At 46.3% G+C, this 21,453-nt stretch overlaps 1 protein-coding gene across 10 annotated transcripts in view; it reads left to right on the top strand.

The window, feature by feature from the left end:
- ATP11A (ATPase phospholipid transporting 11A) overlaps positions 1–21,453 on the top strand; it is a 273,658-nt gene that overhangs the window by 114,128 nt on the left and 138,077 nt on the right. For all 10 annotated transcript variants that reach the window (XM_075590677.1, XM_075590679.1, XM_075590680.1 and 7 more), the window contains exon 2: positions 8,795–8,917. In XM_075590677.1, coding sequence (XP_075446792.1) covers positions 8,795–8,917 — 123 coding nt within the window. The remainder of the gene's footprint in view (positions 1–8,794; positions 8,918–21,453) is intronic.

The raw sequence follows: 21,453 nt of genomic DNA, 5'->3' as shown, positions 1-21,453 counted from the left end.
ATGAAGACAAATCTCTACAGACACAGTGATGCATTTTCATGTGAAATCAGGTTTGATTTATATTGTATATAGTCTGAATAATATATCTTTATTTTAATATGATTTCCTGTGTATTTAAATGGCATGTCTTTCTTATACTAAAACAGGAGTATATATACCTTTGCTAAAGTAAAAGAAAACTCATGCAGTACTGCCACTCGGCTTGCAAGGCTGTCACTAATAAACAAAATGCACAGGCAGTGTGACAGGTTTTGGGAATTGTAAATGACGTTTAAAACAATTTTGTATGGGCTGTAATCAGATAACACTTTACTGGAACTTCAATGACGATGATGTAAAGAGGTACTTCCATCTCTCAATATTACAGCAGACACACAGTGCGTTCTGTAGTGACAGCATTTATCTTATCTGCAAGTGCAGCCACCTTCAAACTGCCATGGTTTTGTCTTAAGGTATTTTAATGAATACACGTATTTTCTGCCTCACGCACAACCCATCTACTTTGTTTTCTTGTAAAAAATTGTACTACTTGACAGGACTATATTGTACAAATTAGCAACGTATAGTTTGGCAAAACACAATAACAAATGGTTGATTTTATAACACTTTTTTATTTTTATTTAGGGGATATTTAACAATGTGTAAACCCAATAAATTATATACTTAACCTGCACTTCCTGGTCAACTTTCCATTTCCAATGGGGAGAGTATATGGTGAGTATTTTCAGACGGTGCTGTGTATCTGTATGGCAGGATCTCTGAGTATCTGTATGGCAGGATCTCCCACGGACCATCGTTACATCGAATTTCTGCCACAGGAAAAGAGACAAGCTCGTTCAAGTGTTTCATTTATTAAATATGAAGACCCTACCCGAGGAATGGTTAATACCCCAAAACACTGTGCTCCATCGATCTTTCTTAATATTCAATAAATGGTCTAGTGACCCTTTTAACTTGAACGAGTGCATCTACACTACCGACACACTTTATCACACTGCGGCCAGATCTGCAAGCCGGGAGATTTCCCGGCTTGCTAGTGGCCGCCCCTCGGCGTGCCGCGCGTCATAGACGCGCGGTCACGCGTCTTCAGGAGCGTGCGCCCCCTGCACGCGCGTCCAGGGCTCCCCGAGGGAGCCCTGGTGTCCCGCGATCGCGGGACAGCGGCAGGGGGTTCCGGGGGACCCGGCGGACCCGGCAGCGGTAGGGAGAGCGCCCCGATCGGAGGGCGCTCTTCCGCTGCTTCGGCGCGCGCCCGTCACTCTCGGGCGCGCGCCAGGCTACTGCTGCGGCCAAGAACGGGCAAATGCTCGAATAAACTTGGCCGCAGCAGTATCTTCCTTTGGATGAAATTTGATAGTTAGCCATGTAATATTGTATTATACTGTATAATAATGTCCAGGATAACCAATGTCCCATGTTTGCGAGCAGGGTAGGAAAAGTGATGTTCAGTGTAAAATCCAAAATTTTAGGTGTGGCGTTTCAAAAACACAAATTTTGGTATATGGCAGAATAGTGGTGGTGATTTTTTCGAAAAATGCCAACAGTGCCCACAGACATTATTTTATAGTGTCACAATCTCCCATCTCTGAAGCCCCCCTGCTTCCTGAGACCACATCCCACAGATAACTTACTATGCTCGAGTCCTTGGCATGCCCCGTGCATTGTGAGCTGCTGAGCTCCCATTAAACTGCTTCTGTTGTCCAGTCATGTCAGCTTTAAGGCATGTGCAGTACGGGGAATAGGACCCATCCATCTGACTAAATAGCCTCCTATTGGTAAGACTCAATAGAGTAATAAGTGCCCACATTTTATTTCCAACTTATATCTTTAAAGGGGATTATTCATCAAACAGTTAGTGATTGCCAACACTTATCGCTAACGATCTGTACAGTTATCATCGACCCCCAAAAGCCTTTGCTCTTCAGAGGCCCCTGTGAGTTTAACCTTTACACTGCCAGAGAGTACATTCAGAGGAGGGGAAGGTGATCTAAGGAGTATGTCAGGGACCTACACTGGGACCGGTGATTTTTAATATCTTTATTAGTGACAATATAAAGGGTCTGGAGGGGAAAGTATGCCTTTTTGCAAATAACAGGGTTGACACTCCAGGGGGGGGGGGTTAAACACAATTACTAATGATTTAGGCCTTTTGGATCAATGGTTAAGAGCGTGGTAATTACAACGTAATGCTCAAAGGGGCAAAATAATGCACTTGGGTCACAAAAATTCAAAAGCAGAATACAGGATTAATGGCACTATAATGTCAACTAGTATAGAGGGCAGGTACCTGAGTGTCATTAATTCTGCTGACTTAAATGTAGTTGAGCAATGTAACAAAGCAATGCGGAAAGCCAGCATGATGTTATGTAGTATAGAAAGAAGTAGTAGCAGCAGAAGACAGGGGCGCTGATGCCACTTATAGATCATTGGCGTGACCTCACCTAGGTTATGGTGTTCAAGGGTGTAAATAAATTAGATATTTTGCAAAAAATGGCTATTAAGATGGTACATGACCTGCAGGAGGTAGAGTGAGGGGGTGAGGAGGAGGCAGAGTGAAGAGGGGAGGACTATTTAATCTGGTAAGCCTGATTGGCTGGCAAAGCCGGCCAATCAGATCAACGGGTAACTCACTGGTCCTTAAAGGACGCAGTGAGAAAAAAATACCAGACTAACAAAAATATAACATAAACCGGTCAAGTGCAACAGTAAATTTAAATAATGTGCACTAAAATATGGGAGTTAATGTTAAAAAATCCAAATGGGGGGATACCGAGCAGAGCACCACGCCTGACGCCCACTGGGAGGCAAACTCTGAAACCGTCCCAGTGGACTCGGCATACGTGTACTCTGCCCGGATACGAGAGTGCACCAGCGCCCGGAACATGGCCACGATGTTAGTTGGGACCTCCCTCTCCAAACACTGCTTCCTGGTCTTATAAATGGCTACCTTAGCCAATGCCAGGAGCAGGTTGACGAGGAGATCCCTAGGCTTATTGTCCCGGGACACCGGGCACCCAAAAATAAAAAGGTGAGGGGAAAAGTGCAGCCAGAACTGCAGGACAAGGCCCCTCAAGGTGGATAAAATGGGCTGCAGTCTGGCGCAGCTAAAATAAATATGGTACACGGACTCCCACTCGCCACAGAAGGGGCAGGTGGCGGGGGAGTCCGTGAAGTGGGCCAAGTACTCTCCCATGCTCAGTGCACCGTGGAGGACTCTCCAACTCAAATCCCCAGCGGGACGGGGAACCAACTCCGAATAGAGTTTCCTCCACTGGGGCCTCTCGCCCTTGTTTGCAGGAAGTACCTGGCTCCAGATGGTATTGGGACAGGCAACAAGGGTGAAGTAGTGCACTGTACGGAGCACCAGAGAGTATAGGCCTTTCCTCGGCATGCCACGGAAACATGCCGGGGACATGTCCCCCAACCTGCTGAGGTTGGGGGCGAGAGGAGCCTGAGGGGGTTTCTGTGGCTTTGGTTCCACGCAAAGATCCGGAGAGCTGGGGATGATAGGTGGGCAGGGCTCTCCGGTCTGCAATACCACCTCAATGAAGGTGCATTAGTCGGGGTGGATGGCATCTTTAATCTCCTGGATCAGACGACGAGGGACGCGGGCAGTAGGGAGACCCATACGGTGCGCGAGCACCTCTGCCCCTACCCAGTCCCGTTGTTTGTAGTCCAGGAGATCCCCAACTCTGGTCACCAGCGCCAGGATTAGTTGGCGGCAGATATAGGGTGAATCCAACATCCGAGCCCTCACTGCTGGATTAAACCGCAGGGGCTCGGCAAGGAAACCAACCCCCAACGCCGCTGGTCCTTTCCTGGTCACAGAGACCTGGCTCCACGCCCTTAGTAAGTCCCGGTAGTATGACGGCAGCACCGAGAAGTCTCTACCTAACCCCTCGGGCCTGATGATTAACAGTTGCCCGTCATACCCCATATTGCGCAGCTGTCGAAAGAAACTGGTCGTCAGCAGGCACAACTGCGGAGACGGATCTGCGAGTAGGTATCTCTGCAGGTATTGGAGGTGTAAAGTGTGTATCTGGGAGCGGACACACACCACTCTCTGTCCACCTCTTCCAGAGGGAGGCACGAAACACCCACAGAAACCCAATGCTTCCCCATCCAGAGAAAGTCCAGCAACTTCCTCTGGATCTTGCTGACAAATTAAAGGGTTGGATCCATGGCTATCAACCGGTGCCACAGCTGACTGGCCACCAGCTGGTTGAACACCAGAGTCCTTCCCATGAGGGAAAGCATTTTCAATAGATACACCCACGACCCCAGACGAGCGATGACTCGTTCTTCAAGATCACTGAAGTTTTCTGGGGCCGGGTTCTCCGCAGCAGACAGGTAGACTCCCAGATATTTGAGAGTATCGCTCCCCCATGAGACATTACGAAATATGGGGGGCAAGGAGTCTACCTGTAAGGACCTACCAAAAGGCCGGAGCACTTGGACCAGTTCATCCGAGCTGAAGATGCGGCGGTGTAGACCTCTTGGCACGCTTGTGCCCGCTCCAGATCAACTAGATCCTGAGCCACGAGGAGCACGTCATCGGCATAGACCGACAGGACTACCCGCATGTCAGGCTCCTGCAGCACCAGCCCGGTGAGTCTCCTCCTCAGTAGGCAGAGGAAGGGCTCGATGGCGGGAGGAGGCGGGGTGGAGGAGGAGGCAGAGTGAGGGGTGGAGGAGGAGGCAGAGTGAGGGGGAGGAGGAGGCAGAGTGAGAGAGGTGGGGTGGGTGGTAGTTATAGTAGGGTAAGAGAGGGGAGGAGAGAGCGAGGGGGAGAGAGGTCAGCACAGAAAGGGAGACGTTATAAGGTGCAATCAGATGAGTTATAAGGAGCAGCTAAATGGGGAAATAGGAGGAGTTATAGGAAGGGATTATATGGGGCCATACATTATGTGTCCCTTTTAGGGTCTGAAGGTCCGCACTTACAAATGTGAGGAAGTATTTCTTCACAGAGAGGGTGGTGGATTCATGGAACAGCCTTCCAACAGAGGTGGTAGGGGTTAATGCAGTAAGGGAATTCAAACATGCTATTAATAGGCATAATGCTATCCTAAATACAAAAGGAAGCCAAATAGGATCTCAGGTTTTATATCAGATAGGAAAATGGGAAAATAAGGTGGGCCACGGGCTTTATCTGCTGTCAGATTCTATGTTTCTATGCCACAGAGACCAGCAACAAATAGATTAAAAAACCATAACCCATAAAAATTATTTAAACAGACGTTTTTGAGTACACCTTTAATATTCAGGTATACTGGTGTTATACGTGTGAGATTCCTGCACAAATCTATTTACAGTTATTCATATTGCATTTGGAATAAACTGTGCTTAGGAAAAGAACGTTTTAAAAATGCAATAATATAAAAAATATGTTAAACAGTCTTATCTACTATACAAATATGGTCAATTTAAGAGTCCTTGTTCGGGTTCTAATGCTGGTTTGACACTTTTTCATGAGTTTATAAAAAAATTGACATGCTCTTTTCCTGAAATGTAGTCATCTATAAATATACAATTTTTTATATAATAGTCCCTTTTTCTTCTATATTTTTAATACAACGTAGAAGTATCATTCCACCCTCTTCTCAGTTTGCATCCACATTTAATTTTGTGTTTTTATATATAGAAAGAAAGGCACATACTGACCTTCATGCTATGTACTAGTTCCAATTTTGACGTTGGCAAACAAAAGTGAATATATTTAACTTGAAAATGACAGAGCGGCCACAAACATACCCGAGTGTGTTACATAATGTAATAGGTCACTGCAACCTTCTGCATAGCATTGTTTCCACAAACCTGCCCATTACCTCCTGAAACAAGCAAACATTTAGACTATTTCTGAGCTAAATGGGATTTATTATTAGTTAAATTAATTTCGTTTTTTTACCAGTATTATAATGTAATGGAGGATAAATGCTTTTTTTTTAAATTGAATTACATTAAGATTTTATATTGGGCTGTAATGTTTCCTTGTACTCTTTTTTTTCCACACTGGGAAAGCTTTATGATGGTAACTGATATGCACTTTTTCTATCTCCTCCAGAAAGCGTTTTATTAAGTACATTACATTCTTGTTTATAAGTGCAAGATGGCGAGGTCAAACATCATATCTATTTACTATTCTGAATAGGGTAATTTGAGTATTGCATCTCTTTTCAGACGGCCCATTATTACAGTACGCTGGTTGTTATATTATACGGTAATGGAAGATAGATCGCGTTGTATCGTTCCATGTTCACACACAGGTACTGTTGCTCTGTGTGTCATTCTCTCTGATCAGGAATAAGCACTAACGAAATGCATTTTGTGATGAGTGTTCTTACATTATTAAATGTTTGATTCTTTTTAAGTTACAAGTAATCAAATAAATAGTCTCTTTTATTGGTAAGGGAGCTTTTATCACTTACAGATTTAGAGGTTCTTATACAGTACCAGTGGCGCAGCTAGACATTTGCGGGCCCCCGGGCAAAAAAAATTCAGGGCTCCATTAATATTCTGACTGCAATTTTTCTCCCTCCCCCCATCTTCTATCTCATCATCCGTCCTCATCTCTCCCCATCCCTCCTCGTCATCATCCCATCTCATTTCTCCCCCTCCTCCTCATCTCCTCTCCCCCTCCTCATCTCCTCCCTCCCCCATCCTCTCTCCCCTCCCATACTCTCTCCCCTCCCATACTCTCTCCCCCCACCCATCCTCTCTCCTCCCTTCCCCCATCTCTCTCCTCCCTTCCCCCATCTCTCTCTCCTCCCTCCCGTTCCATATATACACACAAACACTACACCATATAAACACATACCAAACATGCAACATGTGTAACACACACACACATACCGTATACAAATAAACATTTATATTCAACATAAAAAACCCACTAAATATACAACATATATATGCACATAATGCATGAAACACACAGATGCATTACAAATACATACATACACACACACACTTATCAACAGACACACGGAACCGGGAGTGTAGAGAGGAGCAGCTATGGAGTGCTCTGCAGCGCCACCTGCTGCCCGGATGTGGTTAAGCAGCCCTGTTCCCCTCCCTCCTACTGGCTACAGCTGTTCCGTGATCAGCTCTGCACTCTGCAGCCGGCATCCTCCGCTCTCCTCCTACCCGCCCAAGCCTGTCTCTATCAGAAGAGAGACAGATGGGCTGCTGACGGGGGAGAGCAGGCTCCCCAAGAGGGCGGGCCCCGGGATATAGCTACGCCTCTATACAGTACTATCTAAGCTTTTTCTGATGATTTTCATATCAACTTCCTGCTTATGTGCATAAAATGCAGAATTTGAAAATCCATTGAAGCTCGTTTACATAACCATGTAATGAACACCCTGCATTAAACTGAACCATCAATGTTGTTAATGTTTTATTGTATTCCAAAGACTATGGATGATTCATAATTGTAATAACATACTGTATACTGGGGTCCAACGTAAACCATTCCTTACATATTGTCTTATTGCATTGTACAGGGTATCCACACATGTAGGTAAATGCAATTAAAAAAAAGTACAATAATTAAATAATAATTATTTTTATTATTTATTAAAAATTTTCATCATCTTATAACAAATGCTGGAAATGACCTCCATTTGCTTCTATACACTTCTCAGCACAAACCATGCTTTGAACTAATCTCTAAAGTTCAGCATGTTTTGTTTCAGTTCATCCATTCTACCAACTCATTATGGGACCTCTTTTAGTGCAACAACAACCTGTTAAACGAGAGACTTGTTTTAATTCTTATGATGGTCTGTGCCTCTTTTAGTGTGGACACTCTGTATTATAGCTACTGTACTCAATTATTTTGTTACTTTAAAGAGGAAATCCATCCAATATCCTACAGTAAATGTGTGTTTTTTAAATAAGTCAGTTCTGTTCTTAATACATTTTTTTATTATTCAACTCTTAATACCATTTTTAATGAGTTTCTTTTTAATATACTGAACATCCTTTGATTTCTATAACAGGTTTTAGCACACTTCCCAAACAGTGCAAGATAATGTAACACTTTCCTGCTTGTGATAATTTGTTGCCAATATTCCCAGCAATTTGAGCTGCAAACTGTAACAATAGATAATGTTACCTTAGTAATATAAGAATATATTGTAGCTGCTGAGTTACACTGACTGAAGGACTGATTGAGACTGAAATGTGACTATTTAGTGATCTCTGGGAAGCAGGATCTTTGCTGATCGGTTACAGGAGAACGAATAGATCAGCAGCTTAGGTCATTTGTTTTCCATAAAGGTAATCAAAGGCTGCATATATTAAAACTAAAAATGTTCTTTTTAAAAGTGCTGCGTGGATTGTTTCTTTAAACCGTAGAAAGTACAACTGAGTTGTAAGTCTCTTTCTCTCTTTTTTTAGCTGCCTTTCTGGAATGATTGCCATGTTGTAATAAATGATCTTCATATGATAGCATCAGTTTCCACAGAAATGGTGCCTGTGACTAACCAAGAAGTTTACTTTCTAGGCCAAGTTTCCAAAATATGTTGCCCTTCCAATAGTGAATCTGAAGTTCGATATTTTAAAAACTGTTCCCTGGAATTATTGGGTATATAGATTAAAAAAAAATCAACGCCCCCCAAACGGAGAGCTAGTGCACAAAGATGACACCTCTCGAGTTTGGTTATTTTGTATTGGTGATGGAATTTAAAACGTTATTGTAAAGGTGAGGGGTATTTGAAATAATAACAACGCCGACGTATTGTCATTGTAATGCCAAGCAAAGTAAAGTTTTTTTGTTTTGTTTTTTTGGCAGTGTGCAGGAGAAGAAAACTGGGTAGACAATCGGTCTATTTACGTCGGCCACCGAGAGCCCCCTCCAGGCACTGAAGCTTATATTCCTCAGAGGTATCCAGATAACAGAATAGTCTCCTCAAAGGTAAGATTGTTTACTGTTCTGCAACCGGTCACTTGTGTGGTTACCTGGCTATAAATCTGCCATAGCTGCAGTAGGTTTTATTTGCTGTGTTTGTTATCTCTCTCGAAAGAAATGTAGAACCAAAGATATCTTTGCATTTTTTTCCCTGGCTTTCGCTTAGAGGAAAACTCAAGGGGACTGTATCTGCTAAGTAATAACAGGCAAAGCAAAACCACTAAGGTCAAAGTAATAATTTTCCCCCGAACATGAAATGCTCTTTAAATTGAGTTTACCTTAAAATAATAACGTGAATAATAACAAAGTGAGAGGCTCTCTGAAGGCCAAGGAAAAGTGTTAACCAGGTAATATATTCCTGCAATGCTTCTTTATAACAACATTAACAAGAGTCCTGATAGTTTTTTGTTCACATTCTGTATACACATATACAAAGATATCTCTACAAAAATACAATTTCCGAGGAATATCTATCACTAAATACATTCTGTTTGAGGCCCTACAACCAATCTACCAGTGGTGGATTTCAGTAGCATCATGAAGGGGTCTTTCCCAACGTGCAAACACTCAGCCATGTATTAAAGACTCTCCGATATTCAATATTTATTTCATAATTTACAATATGCGTACAAGCTTTTCAACTTTAGGGCCTACAATAGTGCTTATACACAATCTAGAAAAGGATGCGATATCCGTCAGTGATCAATGCGAAGTTTAATGCCAGATCGGTACAAATCCACAATGCACGCAGTTTCCTGAGTCCATTAAATTAAGTATTTTTCATCATGATTCCTCTAATCTATTATCAAATATGGAGGTAAGAAAGCCAGGGGGAAAAATAAGGTCCTAAAAGACACCATGCAGGGTATCAAAGATTTTGCATTAAATCAGAAAAAAACTTGAAATTTTTCCTGAATACTAAGAGATATATTCTTAGAAAAATACATTCTTGGCCGTGCAGGTAGAACTGCATTTTAAGTAAAATATACATTTCTGAGCTTCAACAAGTTTAAATATGCACACCTCCAGTCCCATTTCTCAGCCTACATCTTTTTTATGCCATGATTAAATGACAATATGTAAACACATATGTGGAGGAGTTCTTCTCTATTTGCATTTTTGTATACTATGTCGGCATTACCTCCCTAATGCTATTCCTAAAGCACTGTAATTAGTATAATTTGTTATCAAATACAATTAAGTGTTCCGTGTTTTACTAATAAGGTATCACACATGTTTTCTTATTTAGAGCTAATTAAAATCAGCCTAGCTGTATGCTCATCTAATTAAACAAGCTTTGTAGCACTGTTATTAAGTACTATAGCCATGCATCGGTAATCAGAAAATCGCCATGCACGGAGATTTTTTTTTATCTGACTGTGGAGTGAACATGTCAATTGGATTAACTATTTACATTTTCTTTGGAAAAAAAATTTGTACTGGAATTAATTTAGTCCTGAGAAGTTTCGTCCAGACACAAGCAATTTTCTAATGTTCTGACTAAGCAGAATCATCACTTAATGACTCAAAATACCTTATTTATTTTAAGGCAATATGGTTTAGCATTAGTATTAATGGTGTTTACCGTGAACTATATGCAGGGGTCACTTACAAGTGAACGAATAAAAGCTCTGGTGTTCATATTTCTTCACTTAGCAAGATAGAAAAAATAGGCTAAAGCGCTCTAATGCAGGTATGATGAAATGAAATAAGCCAAACCACTAAACCAAAAAATACTGCTCCGGTTTTGCTAGTGAGCTTTTGTTCTCCATATTTCCTGTATTCTTCACTTAGCAGACTGATGGGGACTAATGCAATTTGAGTTGTCAATACTAAGTAAGCTTTTAAACACACACAAATATATATAATTTAAAAAATATATCTATATGGTGCTACAGTATTAATAGAAATATACAGGCACACGTTCCTGCCCTGTAGAACGCAACGCTTACTTTTTGATGCCCACAGAACAGGGAGAAAAGGGGACTTGCTTAACATGAGAAGGTGCTGACACTTATTTTTTCACCATTAGTTTTTCACCATTATTCACAATACACAGTTTACTAGAGACTGTTTATTTAAAGCTACACAGAGAAGCCTAACAAGATTTATTATTATTATTATTGTTATTTTGTGCTTCTATTATTCACAACATTGCTAACACTCAGGTCTGAATCAACGTCATCCACTTCAAAGATAGGGACATAATGTATCAAGATATACCACAGCCACATAGGCATTATACACCAGTAGCCATCTTCAGAAACCGAAAACAAGAGGAAAGAACACACAATGGTATAATATTGTTTGTAAAACAAGGTTTATGTGGGTAAAGCTGATAGATCCACACAAACATTCTCTATATCAGATTTCGGAAAGACCCATCGCAGCAATCTTTCAGGTGGATTCAATGTTCTCTTAGGATGCAGGTATTATCCCTCCAGATCAATCTCAGTAACAGAAGGGAAACAAGAAGTGCAACAGTGCAGATAGTACTAAATTAAAAGGTACTATATAACTAAAAAATAATCAAGCTGTACAGTCACATTTTCCACAGTTTAAAACAGTGTTTTTAGATATATAATTTGTATTTAGAAATGCAGAGCATCTGCAGTATCACAAATTTAAAAAATATCTATCTAATATCTATAGTCTCCTGTGAGATTGACCGGGGATCGTCATTGTACAGTATCTGCATTAATGGACCAATAAAACAATGAAAATCAATATGTTTATAATTGTAGTGACTGGTGACAGTGTATAATATGTTCCAGAGATTTAAACGGACCTAGGTTATCTTCAAAGGCATCAGAAAAATGCCTAAGACATTTCTGGCTAATAGACAACAGGTAACAGAAAGGGTACTCTCCGTTCCCTTACATATTTAAAAATGTATGATCGTTAAAATCCGATGTAATTTACAAGGATAAAAGATATTGATTGTTATGAGATGAAATAAAGGATTAGACTGACAGTAAATATGACAGGATGTCTCTGAGAGGGAAACAAATATCTGAGAAACGCAACAAAGTTAGAATTTAACCCCGTCTAGACAGAGGTCCAGTTGTTCATTCAAATCATACAAATGCAATGATGAGGGTAGCATTATTCTAGAGGTTATAGGGAGAGAGTTATTGGGTATTTTATATTCTCAGATTAATTTGGGTTTAAAATCATCCTCTTCCATCCATAAATGTCAGGAAAGATTGATGAGTGGGAGATAAGACACACACAAAGGGTGGCCTGTTCTTCTCACAGGGTCAAAGTTTTGAGCATAAAAACAATGCATTTGAGTATCAAATGGTACAGTATAATTCAACAAAAATGGGTGTAATAGCTATAACATGAGTCCTCATATCTTCAACTTTAAGACCTCTTTGAAGGGATCTAAAATTATTTGTTGCCAACGTATAGGTTCTCTGTTTTATTAATTTATTAATTGGTGTGTGTGTGTGTGTGTGGTGGTGGTATCTGTACCGTGTTAGCCAAGCTTAATTATCAAAAATAAATAGTCTATACCATGCTGTCTAACGAAATGCTTTAATTTGTACGAGATTTCGAGATACAGTGATCTCTTCTTCTGTATCACTGTATCTCGAAAGCTCACACAAATAAAAGCATTTTGTTAGCCACAGAACGGTATAGACTATTTGTTTTTGATTATATATATATATATATATATATATATATATATAGTGTGTGTGTGTGTGTGTGTGTGTATATATGTAGCAGGGTACCCTCACTTGCCACCTCCCTGGCAGTGGTCCCTTCGCTTGGGAGGGTTTGTGTGAGTTGCGTCACCCATGTTGTGGTTGGCGCAGCCACATATATATGGACTGTGTGTAAGGAAGTGGCCATGTTGAGGTTGGCGCTGCAGGAAGAGGAGGTCCTGGCTGTTCAGGATTTCCTCCGCGGACTGAAAACGGCATGCTTAGTCCTGACAGAGCCAGTGAAGGGAGCGGTAGTGTCCAGTGAGCAAGTCAAGCCACCTGGACTTGGCCAGATCCTATCCTCCTAGGCTCCAGCTAGTTCCCCTTCACCGTAGTGGAGTATTGTAGGTCTGGGCACTAGTAAGGGACCTGCCCTTTGTGTGTGGCGGAGAGATAAAGCAAAGCAGTCGGAACCGCAGCGGAGGATTCCCCAGGCCTTGTGGAACAGCCGCGCTGTGTTATTGGAAGTAAGGAGAGAGGGGATTGTGTCGGAGGCCCTGCATCGTGGGATCACGGATGTGACCGATCTAAGAAATACCCTGGTATACACGAGTACCTAGGAAGGTACCCACGTGTACCAACACTACACACGGGAGGCTCACACTTATGTTGGGTGCTGCTTTGACGGACAGCTTGCACCTTTAGGTGCCCAAGGGATATTGTGCTCCAATATACAGTGGGAGGACTGTTATTGTTATTATTGTCTGTACTGTTATTATTGTGTGAGTACTGAGGGACCACAGTAAAGAGTGTTGCATATACCTTGTTCTGGTTGTGATTATTAGGGATATACCCTATAAGTATACCGGTTCCCAACTGGGATCCTTACGGGTGGAGGTACTGCACCAACCACCCCAGGCTCCCGAGGAGCGGAAAACAGACAGTGAATCCCTGCGCTTCTCCCTTTGGAATAGAAATAAATGGGAATATATATATATATATATATATATATATATTAGTGTGAAAATCTATAAGATAAAGGAGACTTTTGGTTAATCCTTTGATCAAATAATGCCAAGCCTGCTAACCACGTCAAGGTTAGTCTGTATAGCAGGTCCCTACGCTAAATGCAAACTAATGTTATGTGAAAGGGTTAATATATCCAAGCATATGCTTATATAACACTAGCTGATATACCCGGCGTTGCCCGGGCGTTGAAGGGCAGGGAGCATGGAGTGGAAGGGCGGGGGGTTGAGGGGCGTCGAAGGGCGGGGGGGGAGGGGCGTCAACGGGTGGGGGGGGGGCAAGGGGCGTAGAAGGGTGGGGGGGGGCAAGGGGCGTAGAAGGGTGGGGAGGGCAAAGGGCAGGGGGGAAATGGCAGGGAGGGGCGGGGGGGGCAAACGGCAGGGAGGGGCAGGGGGGGGCAAATGACAGGGAGGGGAGGGGGGGCAAAGGGCAGGGGGAGTCAGGGACGCGGTAAATAACCCATTCCCCTGCGTGTACTCACCTTGTACATGGCTGCGCTCCTCTTCCTCCGGGTCACGGCCACCCTCCTCCTCCACCTCCACCTCGGGCTCCTGACACGCTCCAGTGGGGGGGGCAAGGGGCGTAGAAGGGTGGGGGGGGGCAAGGGGCGTAGAAGGGTGGGGAGGGCAAAGGGCAGGGGGGAAAATGGCAGGGAGGGGCGGGGGGGGGCAAACGGCAGGGAGGGGCGGGGGGGCAAATGGCAGGGAGGGGAGGGGGGGCAAAGGGCAGGGAGGGGCGGGGGGGGCAAAGGGCAGGGAGGGGCGGGGGGGGCAAAGGGCAGGGAGGGGCGGGGGGGCAAAGGGCAGGGAGGGGCGTGGGGGCAAAGGGTAGGGAGGGGCGGGGGGGGGGCAAAGGGCAGGGGAGGGAGGGGAGGGCAGGGGGCAATGGGCAGGGGTAGGGGGCAGGGGGAGGGAGGGCAAAGGGCAGGGGGCAAAGGGCATGTGGGTAGGGGGGCAGGGGGCAAAGGGTAGGGGGGGCAGGGGGCAAAGGGCAGGGGGGCAGGGTGCACAAGGCTGGGGGGAGGGGGCAAAAGGCTGGGGGGGCAGGGGGCAAAGGGCATGTGGGTAGGGGGCAGGGGGCAAAGGGTAGGGGGGGCAGGGGGCAAAGGGCAGGGGGACAGGGTGCACAAGGCTGGGGGGAGGGGGCAAAGGGCAGGGGGGGAGGTGGCAAAGGGCAGGGGGGGGAGGGGGCAAAGGGCAGGGGGGGGAGGGGGCAAAGGGCAGGGGGGGGAGGGGGCAAAGGGCTGGAGGGGCAAAGGGCAGGGGGGGGAGGGGGCAAAGGGCTGGGGGGGCAGGGGGCAAAGGGCAGGGGGGCAGGGGGCAAAGGGCAGGGGGGGAGGGGGCAAAGGGCTGGGGGGGCAGGGGGCAAAGGGCAGGGGGAGGGAGGGCAGGGGGCAGGGGGAGGGGGCAAAGGGCAGGGGGAGGGAGGGGAGGGGGCAAAGGGCAGGGGGAGGAAGGGCAAAGGGCAGGGGGCAAAGGGCAGGTAGGTAGGGGGGGCAGGGGGCAAAGGGCTGGGGGGGCAGGGGGCAAAGGGCTGGGGGGGGAGGGAGGGCAGGGGGAGGGCAAGGGGCAGGGGGGTAGGGAGGGCAGGGGGGTAGGGAGGGCAGGGGGAGGGCAGGGGGGTAGGGAGGGTAGGGGGGGGCAAAGGGCAGGGGGAGTCAGGGACGCGGTAAATAACCCATTCCCCTGCGTGTACTCACCTTGTACACGGCTGCGCTCCTCTTCCTCCGGGTCATGGCCGCCCTCCTCCTCCACCTCCACCTCGGGCTCCTGACACGCTCCAGTGAGGAGGTGCTGTACCTCTCGCGGGGAGAGGCGGAGACAGCCAGAGGAGCACCCTCGGGGACGGGGAGCGGCCTTGTGAGGGGAGAGCCGCAGAGAGTGTGCTGAGTGTGTGTGGGGGGGGGGTGAGCGGGGGGGTGAGCAAGGGGGGGGGGTTGCGGGGGGTGAGCGGGGGGGCAAGGGGCATAGAAGGGTGGGGAGGGCAAAGGGCAGGGGGGAAAATGGCAGGGAGGGGCGGGGGGGGCAAACGGCAGGGAGAGGCGGGGGGGCAAACGGCAGGGAGGGGGGGCAAACGGCAGGGAGGGGGGGCAAAGGGCAGGGAGGGGCGGGGGGGCAAAGGGCAGGGAGGGGCGGGGGGCAAAGGGCAGGGAGGGGCGGGGGCAAAGGGCAGGGAGGGGCGGGGGGGCAAAGGGCAGGGAGGGGCGGGGGGGCAAAGGGCAGGGAGGGGCGGGGGGGCAAAGGGCAGGGGAGGGAGGGGAGGGCAGGGGGCAATGGGTAGGGGGGCAGGGGGCAGGGTGCACAGGGCTGGGGGGAGGGGGCAAAAGGCTGGGGGGGCAGGGGGAAAAGGGCTGGGGGAGGGAGGGCAGGGGGCAAAGGGCAGGGGGAGGGAGAGCAGGGGGCAAAGGGCAGGGGGAGGGAGGGGAGGGGGCAAAGGGCAGGGGGCAAAGGGCAGGGGGAGGGAGAGCAGGGGGCAAAGGGCAGGGGGAGGGAGGGGAGGGGGCAAAGGGCAGGGGGGGAGGGGGCAAAGGGCTGGGGGGAAGGGGGCAAAGGGCAGGGGGGGAGGGGGTAAAGGGCTGGGGGGGCAGGGGGCAAAGGGCAGGGGGGGAGGGGGCAAAGGGCTGGGGGGGCAGGGGGCAAAGGGCAGGGGGAGGGAGGGCAGGGGGCAAAGGGCAGGGGGAGGGAGGGGGGAGGGCAAAGGGCAGGGGGCAAAGGGCAGGTAGGTAGGGGGGGCAGGGGGAAAAGGGCTGGGGGGGCAGGGGGCAAAGGGCTGGGGGAGGGAGGGCAGGGGGAGGGCAAGGGGTAGGGAGGGTAGGGGGGTTAGGGAGGGCAGGGGGAGGGCAAGGGGCAGGGGGGTAGGGAGGGTAGGGGGGTAGGGAGGGTAGGGGGGGGCAAAGGGCAGGGGGAGTCAGGGACACGGTAAATAACCCATTCCCCTGCGTGTACTCACCTTGTACATGGCTGCGCTCCTCTTCCTCCGGGTCACGGCCGCCCTCCTCCTCCACCTCCACCTCGGGCTCCTGACACGCTCCAGTGAGGAGGTGCTGTGCCTCTCGCGGGGAGAGGTGGAGACAGCCACAGGAGCACCCTCGGGGACGGGGAGCGGCCTGTGTGAGGGGAGAGCCGCAGAGAGTGTGCTGAGTGTGTGTGGGGGGGGGGGGGTGAGCGGGGGGGTGAGCGAGGGGGGGGGGGTTTGCGGGGGGTGAGCGGGTGAGGGAGTGGCCTATGGGTGGCCGCGCTCCTCTTCCTCCGGGTCATGGCCGCCCTCCTCCTCCACCTCAGGTTCCTCCGCGGCGAGGCTGACACGCTCCGGTGAGGAGGTGCTGTGCCTCTCGCGGGGAGAGGCGGAGACAGCCAGAGGAGCGCCCTCGGGGACGGGGAGCGGCCTGTGTGAGGGGAGAGCCGCAGAGAGCATGGGGGGTGAGCGGGTGAGGGAGAGCGCCGGGTGAGGGAGTGGCCTATGGGGGGTGAGAGCCGTGGGGAGCGCTCTCGGGGATGGTCATTTGGGGGAGCGGTCTATGTGAGGGGAGAGCCGCAGAGAGTGAGAGTGAGGGGGGGGGGGGGGTGGTGTGTATGTTTGTGTGTGTTTTGGGCCGTCACTCCGCCTCAGGCCAATGAGAGGTGTGCGGGGGCGGGCGGCCCAAGGGACCAATGAGATTTCCCCTAGGGACATTTCCCCTAGGGACACAGGCCATCCCCTAGGGACACAGGCCATGCAGACAAACATACAGTGCTTTCACAAATATATAGTAGATAGTGCAGTTAAAAACTGGTATATACCAGTACAGATACTCACATGTCTGCAAGTAAAGTGAATAGTGAAATACAGGGACCTAGCTAGGAGATTGTATACCTAGAAGAAGGAGTGGAGGCTGAGGCCTTCTATAAGCCATCTATAAGGGGGAGATGTCCTGCTCAGCTGAGAATTAATTACTTGCTAGAGAGGTGTATCGTGTAGGGATCTTTCCTCTCTCCCCTCTATACATGTGTATTATCCCTGATAGCACCTCTCTAGCAAGTAATTAATTCTCAGCTGAGCAGGACATCTCCCCCCCACCCTCTTACAGCATTTGAACCTAGGTTCTTTCTTTTTCCTAGCTCTCTCTCCACGTGTGATATGGCAGGCTTCCTCACCAATAGAATCACCTCCAAAGAAAGACAATTGGAGGCTGAACAACTGTTTTCTCTAAATGAAACAGATAGTATACCAAGTGCAACAGATGACATTAAGACATACTTTTTGAATTTAGAGAAAAAATTCAAGAAAGAAACCAGACTGTTCTGGGAGACCCCCAGTTTGCGTAATTACATTACCAAAGGGTTTATACAACGTGGGCTAAGAATTAACACCTTCCCAGCTTTTGGGGTCCAAGATGAAACATTTATCAAAAAATGGGAAAGTATACTTTTCACATGTTCAACTGAATTAATGACACTGTTAATCCAGTATGAATCCACTAGGCTGGAGGAAGCAACTGTGGAACTAGATTTAGAGCTTGCACAGACAGATAAGTGGTCTGAGGAGTCTGACTACGTGGAGCTAGAATTAAAATTAAAGAGTGTATCGTGTACGGATCTTTCCTCTTTACCCTCTATACTTCTGTAAGCCTAACAGGTTAGCACTGTAACACATTATCTGCTGTTTCCCTCGGGGTAGGGAAACATGACATATTACATGTTACATATATAAATTGTATGATTTTGTGACATTCCTTTTCTGTAAACAATCACTGTAACTTTATTTTAGATTAAATCTAAAATGTAATAAGTACTGTCTTTGGGCTCTAATTGAACCTAGTATCTTGTTGAAGAGTTGCCGCATTTTCGGAAACATTTTGATACATTGGGTTTTTGTGCTAATTACATATTTTTTCTAGTAAACAGAGAACCAAGGACCTCTGAGGGTAAATTATTCTTGGTGCTGGCAGCATATTGAGGTGTCGTGTGACGATTTTTGGGGAGATATTGCTCATTTTTAGTAGCCTGCATAGACGTAAGCGAGTCAGTTGGATAGCTGGGTGTTATTAGCCCCTGTCACATACACTGGCTACACACTTTATTCGAGCTCGGCTAGTCCCATGAATTCGGGTATACCCGGGTGTATTGAGGTTTGTGACTGTTTTCTGCCCGAGTGCATTGCGTTATTTTCCAGGCAGGGATTGAACCATTTTATTCCCGCTGGCTGCAATACTGCACAGTATATATATATATACTGCATTACAATTCATGAATTTATGCCATCTGGTAGACACGCGAAGCATTGCAGCCTATTAAATCCTAATGATTATCATTAACAGATCAGCCGCCCGTCAGCCAGGCATGAACCCAGGCTGGGAAGGCAAACGCAACGGGGCTTGTCAGAGGTGAGGAGTGGCGCATTCCAGGTATCTGCCAGGTACATACTGGGTATTTGCTCGAATAAAGTGTGTCGGTGCAGTACACAAGTCACATGCACTCAGGTTTTGCGTTCGTGACATGTTAGATTAGTTCTTTAGAACGGCTTTCTTTGGATGGTATTGGATATATCTTACCACTGATTCCTGGTCTTTGTTGGGCTTCCTGTCAGACTGTAAAACGCAGAACTTGCTATCTTATTGTTGGTGTTGAATAATAATTATCCCTTATTTAATGTATTATGAAGTGTTGCCACACAGTATATAGAGTAGTAAAGCTGTTACAACATCTTACCATGCACATTATTAGTATTATTATTAGTATTATTATTAGTATTATTATTAGTATTATTATTAGTATTATTATTACAAAAACAGTTGCCCTTTACTTGTGTCATTTACATGTCAGCTACCAGAGAAGAAAGAACTCCGCTAGGAGAGCAATCGGTTACCAGAAATGAGTATATGAATTATATATAAAAACATATTTTATTAATATCCAAATTAAAATAAAGTGTACTAAAAAGACAAACTGATGACAGCATATGACCAAAAATAGCCTAATTATGGGAGTGTCTAGACCATATAGACTGAGAATATTCCGTATTTCTACACTTTATTGAAACCAACTGACAAAATTGTCAGTATAGGTGAATCAGAATGAGGACAATGAGTATCAGTATCCCAGATACTGCTGCTAGAGGCTACCTGATTACGTGGCCTTCCGAGCCACTAACCTCAATAGTCGCAGACACTAACTTTGTGTGAAATGAATATCAGAATCACAAATTGTGCACTGAATTTCAGCGTGCCAGTGCTTACCATATTGATGCTGCTAGAGTGCAGATTGCTTGTGGTTAGGTAAAATATTCTTTAGCTTAGAGCCAAAACGTGTGGATACTAAATTTATATTTTTTCAATATAGTATCCAAATTGAAGGACACGATTCTAACTTTCAGATCAGTTCATTGTATAACCTGATACATTTTAAGATCTTTATGCTTTGGTCTGACATTTTTCTCACCCTGGCATAAAATGGTCAGTCTAAAAACAAGGAAGATCCAGTTATAGTTACTGGAATTAATGCTGGATAAGTACAGGGTAAATCTGATTGTCTGTGGTGTTTAGAACCATTAGTCACGGAAATCATAGCAATTAACAATACGTTACAGGCATTTTAGGGGTAACGTATACTCTGAGTACCATTGCCTACCTGACTGTCAGTCTTGTATCTGTTGTAGTCATGTACATGCTGCTAGAGGCTAAAGGATTGTGGCGTTCAGAGCAACTAACCTCAAAAATCGCAACCATTAACTTTCTTTTGTGAAGGCATAAAGTGTATAGTGTCACCAAAAAATCTACTCGCCGAACAAAAAAATCTACTCGCCACCTAGTATCACACGTGTGCTGCTTGGGCCAATAGGAGCTCGCCACGATGTTAAATCCACTCGCCCGGGGCGAGCAAATGTATAGGTTTGTCGAGCACTGTTCATGGCACATTACATAAAGTGTATACGTGAAGGTGATAAAAAAAGGTTCTAACAACTACAAGTGATTAAAAACAATAAATGTGTTAAGTAAATTACTACACAAATGTGATACAAAAGTGATAAAAGTCTAATATCCCAGCTCAAACCCTCTGGTGGGACCTGTCTTCGCGGGTTCCAAGATGTATGGGTAATTCTCAAACAATCCAGGGGGGAGTATATAAGGGAAACAAAGACAAACAAAATTTAAGTGCAGATGTTTAGAGTGTCTATGGAATGAAGCACTGTTTGTATTCTTGGCTCTTATGCCCTGCCTACTCACAGGATACAGATGAAAATAAGGCACTTGCAAGGAGGGCTGCTACCTGTGGTGTTCAGTGGATGTGTGCTGGTCAGGACTCCCATCCAATGGCACAATGGGTGGTGTGTGAATGATGTGGAGAAATAGAAGAGACTAACATAGCACAGATCAATAACGTATATGTAGTCTTTATGTATAAAATATAAAATGTGCACTCACAATTGTGCAATAAAAGCAAAGCATATATCACCCAGTGGTGAATCTGTGGGTCACCGCACCGCAATCTCTTTCACCGCCTCCCTTCAGTGTGTTGGATCCCTCTGATCTTGGGATCTGTGCAGGGACAGCCTCTCTGCTCCGTCGGAGCGTCTGACGTCACTCTTGTTGTGGAGGTGGTTGTGGAGGTGGTTAGGTATGGATCCACTGAACACCCAGGTAGCAGCACTCCTTGCAAGTGCCTTATTTTCATCTGTATCCTGTGAGTAGGCTGGGCATAAGAGCCAAGAATACAAACAGTGCTTAATTACAAAGACACTCTAAACATCTGCACTTAAATTTTGTTTGTCTTTGTTTCCCTTATATGCTCCCCCCTGGATTGTTTAACATTACATAAAGTATCAATGTCTCTGATTCATAAATTAAAATGTCTGATGTTTGTCATCCAGGAAAATAATTGTATCTCCAAT

The sequence above is a fragment of the Ascaphus truei genome, chromosome 3 (assembly GCF_040206685.1).
Source record: "Ascaphus truei isolate aAscTru1 chromosome 3, aAscTru1.hap1, whole genome shotgun sequence".
Taxonomy (NCBI): domain Eukaryota; kingdom Metazoa; phylum Chordata; class Amphibia; order Anura; family Ascaphidae; genus Ascaphus; species Ascaphus truei.
The sequence above is the reverse complement of the archived record's forward strand: the minus strand, read 5'-3'. Positions and strand labels throughout refer to the sequence as shown.